The following is a 6462-nucleotide window of genomic DNA, read 5'->3' as shown; positions in this document are numbered from 1 at the left end:
GCAATATACCGCGACTAAGTCGTTTTCCTTAACGCGAGCACCTTTAAGTTTCCTAATTGCATAAAGTCTACGATTAGCTTTCTTCACTATGACATCACGGTGTTTCGTCCACGACAAATCAGATGAAATATATATGCCTAAGAACTTGAAGGACTCAACAGAATCTATCTCATCTCAGAATCTATCTCAGCCCTAGTTTCAAAATCTTGAAGAGAATAGCGAGAACTATCGTAAAATTTTATTTTTTTGAAATCCATCACCTGAAACTTAAATAAGCCTAAAACAAATCTTCAACGTCTACTTCGCTTTCAACAAAGGCCCCTTGGTGCCGAGGTTGACTGACTTAGGGTTAGGAGGATCTTCTGAAAGAATGCTTCTACTCAGTATCATATGCTCTAGGGTATTGGAAGATACCGGCGTGAAACCGGCGTAAAGCATTATCTACAGTCCCGTTGTGACCCTAGAGGAACTTCTCGTTTAAACAAGCCTTTGGGAATGAAGTATTCTAGAAGAAGTACAGCATTTTATTCAAAAACAACCGTTACTTTTAACCCTAGCTTCGATCTGCTTGCTCGCTGCGGTGATGTTCATCCGTTGCCAGGACCGCAGGCCACTACTAGCGAGCATCATTCCAAGTTATCTCTTATGTTATTGAATGCCCGTAGCCTTGTCAACAAGCTTGTGGATTTTCAAGCTTCGATTTATGCCAACAGCGAGAATATTGTAATCGTCTTTGAGACTTGGCTTACGTCCGCCATTTTGGATCACGAAATTTTGCCAAGCGGTTACGTCGTTTATCGTCGAGACAGAGGAAATGATAAAAGAGGTGGAAGAGTTCTTATAGCAATAAAAAATGACGTAGCTTCTGCTCGTCGCACTGACCTTGAGAGCAACTGCGAGCTTGTGGTTATGGAAGTCAACCCGTCCAGGGGCAACAAGTTTCTTGTTAGTGGATTGTATCGTCCCCCGTCGACAAAAGGTGAATATTTGTTGGCATTTAAGGACTTTCTAGCAAATGCTGACCGAGGCTCAACTCCCCTTTACGTCTATGGTGATTTTAATTTTCCTGATATCAACTGGGATTTTCAAGTAGCTCCAGGCTCTGATAATCTCCCCAGTATGTTCTGTGATATTATCAATGACTCATTGTTAACACAAATGAACCATGCTCCGACAAGAATTACTGATAATTCAAAGAAAATTCTGAACGCATATGTGGTCTAACGACTTTCGATTGCCACAGCTCATCTGGGCGTTCAGTTCCACATCAAGACTATAACCAAGAGGGCACGCGTTTCACGTTTTGTCTATGATTTCATGAATGCTGACTTCGAGGGCCTTAGGCAATCTCTCTCAGCTATACAACTGGATATGGGATTTAATGAGGATGATATCAATCAAAGCTGGGAAAGTTGGCGCGATTTATTCTTAAACGCTGTTGATTCATTTATTCCAAAAATTAAGCTCAAGGATTCCAAATCTCCCAAATGGATTGATAGTGAAATTATCAAGTTATCAAAGCAGAAGTACCGCTTATGGAAGAGAGCGAAGCAGTCTGATTCACCAATACTCTGGAACAATTATGGGGCGAAACGTAGACAGATAAAAACTGCTACTAAGCGAAAATATCAGGACTTTCTAATGAATATGCAGACCAATCTTAATGATTACCCGAAGAAATTCTGGTCCTTCTACGGGGCAAAAACAAAATCTGAAAGGATTCTTAAAGTGGTCTGCTTTGGTGATCAGAAGGCTTCTACAGCTGTAGCCAAGGCTAACCTTTTCAATCGCTCCTTTGCCTCTGTCTTTCATAAGCCCAATATAAATGCAATAACAAGTACGCACACAGCTACAGATAATGAGCTTCACCTAATTCAAACAAGCATCGAAGTAGTGACGAAAGAACTAAAAGCTATTGATCCATCGAGAGCTTATGGACCGGATCAAATCCCAGGGAGACTTTTCAAAGAATGTACTTCTGAGGTTGCTCCCTCACTCACGCGTTTCATTAATCTATCTTTACGTGTTGGCTGTGTCCCTACAGATTGGAAGTGCGCAAACATAGTTCCTGTTTTTAAAAAGGGTAACAAAGAGGAGGTTATCAACTACAGATCATTTCTTTATTAAGTCTTGTTTCCAAGATTGCTAAACGTTGTGTTTTCGCTCATTTCTATTTTTTCATCGCTCGTAATATCTATCCACTGCAGCAAGGGACGCTCAACTATCACCCAGCTTTTGGACACAGCGCATCGGATAACAAGCGCAATAGACCATATTCGTATTCTCGGTATTGGACAGGAACTAGCTTTCAATGGAGGCTAATGCGGGGGAAACTTTTCAAATGGAAATACTTTCTAATATGTTCCCCCGCATTAGCCTCCATTGCAAGCTAGTTCCAGTCCAATACCGAGAATACGAATATTGTCTATTGACCAGGGTGTTCAAACTGACGTCGCTTTTTTAGATTTCTCCAAGGCATTTGACTCAGTCTCGCACCCCCACTTAATCAGCAAGCTAGATCAAATTGGAATTAAGGGCCCTCTTCTGCAGTGGTTCACAAGTTATCTGGATAACAGGATTCAGCGTGTGGTAATCGATGGCAGAAACTCTCAGTGGTTACCAGTCACGTCGGGAGTCCCGCAGGGCTCCCTGCTTTGTCCTGCTCTGCTTGTGATATTCATCAATGATATGCCTTGTGCTCTGTCTCAGTGTAGCACATTGGCTTTGTTTGCCGACGATGCCAAATGCTTCCGCACTATTAGATCTGCCAGTGACTGTGTGCTGTTTCAAGGTGATATTGATAACCTGGTTGAATGGAGTGATGTTTGAAAGATAGCTTTAAGCATGGATAAATGCTCGCTTTGCACGATAACGAGGAAGCGTAATCCAATAATTTATGATTACAATATGAGAGGCAAGGCACTTAAGAGAGTGGAGGCTCAGCGTGACCTTGGTGTTCTTATCAGTTGTGATGCTCGTTTCAACGAGCACACCTACGCCCAGGTGAACAAAGCTAATACGATGTTAGGTTTTATCCGTCGTACACTCAGCAGTAGGAGCGCTCAGTTTCTGCCAACATTTAGATCTCTCTACATGGCCCTTGTGCGTTCCCATTTGGAGTATGCCTCTGAAATTTGGAGTCCAAAGTCCGTCTCCTTAATAAAGCTTATTGAGGGTGTCCAACGACATGCTACGCGGCTTCTCCTACCCAATTTAACTTACAATGAACGCCTTCAGCAGCTCAATCTCCTCCCATTTGTGTACCGAAGAGAAGTTAAGGACATAACAACATTTTATAAACTGAAGTGTGGTTACTATAACTATTCAGTTGGAAGATATTTTGACTTTTGCTCAGACAAAAGATTAAGGTCATATTCTAGTAATAAATTAAAGATTAACAAGGTCAGAACCGAATTATTCAAAGGAACTTTTTTCAATATATTACCATATTTATGGAAAAACCTGCCTGATAAACTTAGGACCTCTAATTATTTCAAAAAACAATGTAATGAGTTCTATAAAAAGAAAAGCTCCGACCCTGACCGCCCCCATGTCACTTGGATGTAGTGATTGATGCAACAATTATTTTCTGACTAGAATAATCTAGGATATGACATATTAGCAATTCTACTTTTCACATTTAAGACATTTTTTTTTTTTCACCTCTTCTTCTTTAATTAAATGTCTGTTGTAGTTTTTTGGATGGACTAGCTCGAATGGTTCGTATGTTCCCTTCTAGTCCTTCCCCACTGCAGAACGTTTTCTTTTTCTCTCTTTTAGCATGTAGTATTTAGTATGTAGTATGAATTGTTTTCTCTAATGCAGTGAAAATGGAATAAATAAATAAATAAATAACAGACGGTAACACACTATTTGTGCATATCTATGGTGTCATTTATTGATAGCCAACACCATTTAGCCGAGACCGATCGAACTCGACTTTGATGAGGGTGGTAGTAGCGGGATAACTTACAACTTTGTTTGTAAAAAATGCTTCCTTTCCTTAGAGACATAAACTTGAATAAAATATGGATATGGTTTTTTGAAACACGGCAAGTTTCTTTGTTTGAAGTTTGCAGGGTTTCATAACCAGTCGCTCGATTAACTATGGTAAGAAGGATAACGGATATAAGAGATCATCTGAAAGGATAACTTTTCGCTGATATTGTTTTGCGGTTATTCCAATCAGTTGGCATGTTAAACGTACACCAAGTATCCACGAAATAAATAAGTAAGACAGGTGTGGACTCTTAAAGAGAAAATTGAAATTTATCCTCCACTGAACCTCAAATCTGCCATTTCTCGTCACAGGTAGCCTTCTTGCAGGCAGTAGATGTTGTTGTCGCCACGAAACACCTATCAGACGCCATAATGGAAGAGCGTGGGATAGATCTAGGCCGGGTGACAAAACGATTCACCCGGCCTAGACCTATCCAAAGCTCTTCCAATATGGCGTGTGACACGTCTTTCGTGGCGACAACAAAATGCACCGCCTGTGAGGCTGGTGAAGAATGGCGTTGTCCAAAATGACGCGTCATGTATAAACGTCTTCGTGTCAGCATATCGCTTTTGGAGAACAGACAAGTAGTCGTTGTGAAAGATTTAGCTATTCAGCTCCTTAATTTGTAAATGCCAGATTAGAATTGAATTTCTTTAATGGGGCAAATACTTGGCTGACTCGAGTCTCCGAAGGAATTCCACCGATTAAATGAAACATGCACTGAAATGGCTACAAACGTTCTGGTCTTCTTGGATAAGGATGGTAAATCAAATTTCTCAAAACACAAAGAAATAAACCAAAATATGTATACAAAACATATTTCAGCGAGAAAAGCAAGAGAAAAAAAACAGCTTTCTTCTAAACAGGAACTGTTTTCTTTGCTTTAATTAAGACATTTCCAGCACCGTTAGGAACTTTCTAGCCTTCTATATAGGAGCAACAACCGTTATGCGTAAATGTCCATTGACTCCGTTAAACGTTAAAAAGGATCCTACTTTGTTCACAACAGTGCAGTACGTCACCGGATGGTCTCCAGCATCGTGGTCCAGCCTGCATTTCAAAACTAGGTTTGGTGGGTAAGCTTTTATTTAAGATATTAGCTATATCAAATTGATAAAACCGTCAAAATAGAGAGTTGTATGATATCAGGTTTGTTAGCTTGGATAGTCTCGGACCAATGAGACTCGTGCATCCTCTCAATGAACAAGATCAAAAAGTGTTTTAAGTTGAAACGAAGCCCCAGGGGCATTGTTCAAGCGCCCCTCTCCTTGCTATTATCACCATGTTTCTTTTTGCTGCTTTTCTTCAGTTTCCATTTTATTTCTGAATTTAAATAAAGATTCTCTCTTCCTTTAAGCGGCACTCTAGCGGTTGGAGGCCAGTAGGGGTGGGAGGAAAGCTTTTTATCTTAAAGTGAACTCTTAGAGTAGAAGCACTAAGACTTTAATTTTTCCTTTTACTTTTATTCCCTAGACCTAACTCATTTTCTTTCAAGGATCGAAAGTTACGCCTTCCGTAAAAAGTGCTGGCAACTACCTTGCATTGGGGCTAGGCAATGCACACGTAATTGGGCTGATGCGTGCAGGTTCAACTTGACTAGTAAAACTAAAACTAAATAAAATTGTCCTTACATTAAGCCTCATTGCAAGAAAATGTGCCATTTTCGAATAACGAAAATTAAAAAAAGTATGGATGAATGAGCGCACCGGTGGCTCACTTGGTTGAGCATCGGGCTGTTACGTGGAAGGTCGTGAGTTCGACTCCGGCCGGACCAACACTCAGGGTCTTAAAATAACTGAAGAGAATGTGCTGCCTTTGTAATTACATCTGCAAACGGTTAGACTTTCAAGTCTTCTCGGATAAGGACTGTAAACCGGAGGTCCCGTCTCATAACCCTTGTTGGAAATTAAATAGTATGGGACGTTAAAGAACCCACTCACTCTTCGATAAGAGTAGGGGACGTAGTCCCCGGTGTTGTGGTCTAACCTAAGCTGGACGGGGGCATCTTTCACTTCCATAAAAATTAACTGTAAACTGTGTAACAAGCAGTCTGGCTTAAGTCCCCCACAAAAGTATTGTAAAATTAGTCCTGAAAAGCCCCGTGGGGGAGAGACTAATAGCAAATCATTGTATCATTGTAGCTCATGGAGCAAATTTTGAAAAAAAATGGAAAATAACCTTTACGGTATACTTATATAGTATACAACACAACTGAAACCTATGGAAATTGTATAATTCCTTAGAGTGAGTAATTTATACTGATCCAATTCAGTAACGTTTAGTGAAGTCTTATGTTTTTATCGTTAGCAGTAATTTCTGTTCTAAGTTGTGTAAAAAAACACAAGGTATCCCCTACAGTAAAACATTGTAACTAACGCACTTGTTTAAGAAACTATTCCGAGAAGCGAAGGATCATCACAACTATATCGTCCGATTAGCTGTAACTCATTTAAAGGTAATCA

General features: G+C 40.2%; 2 protein-coding genes across 2 annotated transcripts; both read left to right on the top strand.

Annotated features, from left to right (window-relative positions):
- Nucleotides 1–495: 495 nt before the first annotated feature.
- LOC138001225 (uncharacterized) lies at nucleotides 496–1224 on the top strand. Its single transcript, XM_068847876.1, has one exon. The coding sequence runs from the start codon at nucleotides 496–498 to the stop codon at nucleotides 1222–1224; it is 729 nt and encodes a 242-aa protein (XP_068703977.1).
- Nucleotides 1225–1371: 147 nt separating this feature from the next.
- Nucleotides 1372–2127, top strand: LOC138001224 (uncharacterized). Its single transcript, XM_068847875.1, has one exon. It carries the CDS (start codon nucleotides 1372–1374, stop codon nucleotides 2125–2127), a length of 756 nt encoding a protein of 251 aa, XP_068703976.1.
- Nucleotides 2128–6462: the final 4335 nt, after the last annotated feature.

This window comes from Montipora foliosa, chromosome 4 (assembly GCF_036669935.1).
Source record: "Montipora foliosa isolate CH-2021 chromosome 4, ASM3666993v2, whole genome shotgun sequence".
NCBI classification, from domain to species: domain Eukaryota; kingdom Metazoa; phylum Cnidaria; class Anthozoa; order Scleractinia; family Acroporidae; genus Montipora; species Montipora foliosa.
Note: the sequence above shows the minus strand (reverse complement) of the source record. Positions and strands in the feature narration are given on the sequence as shown.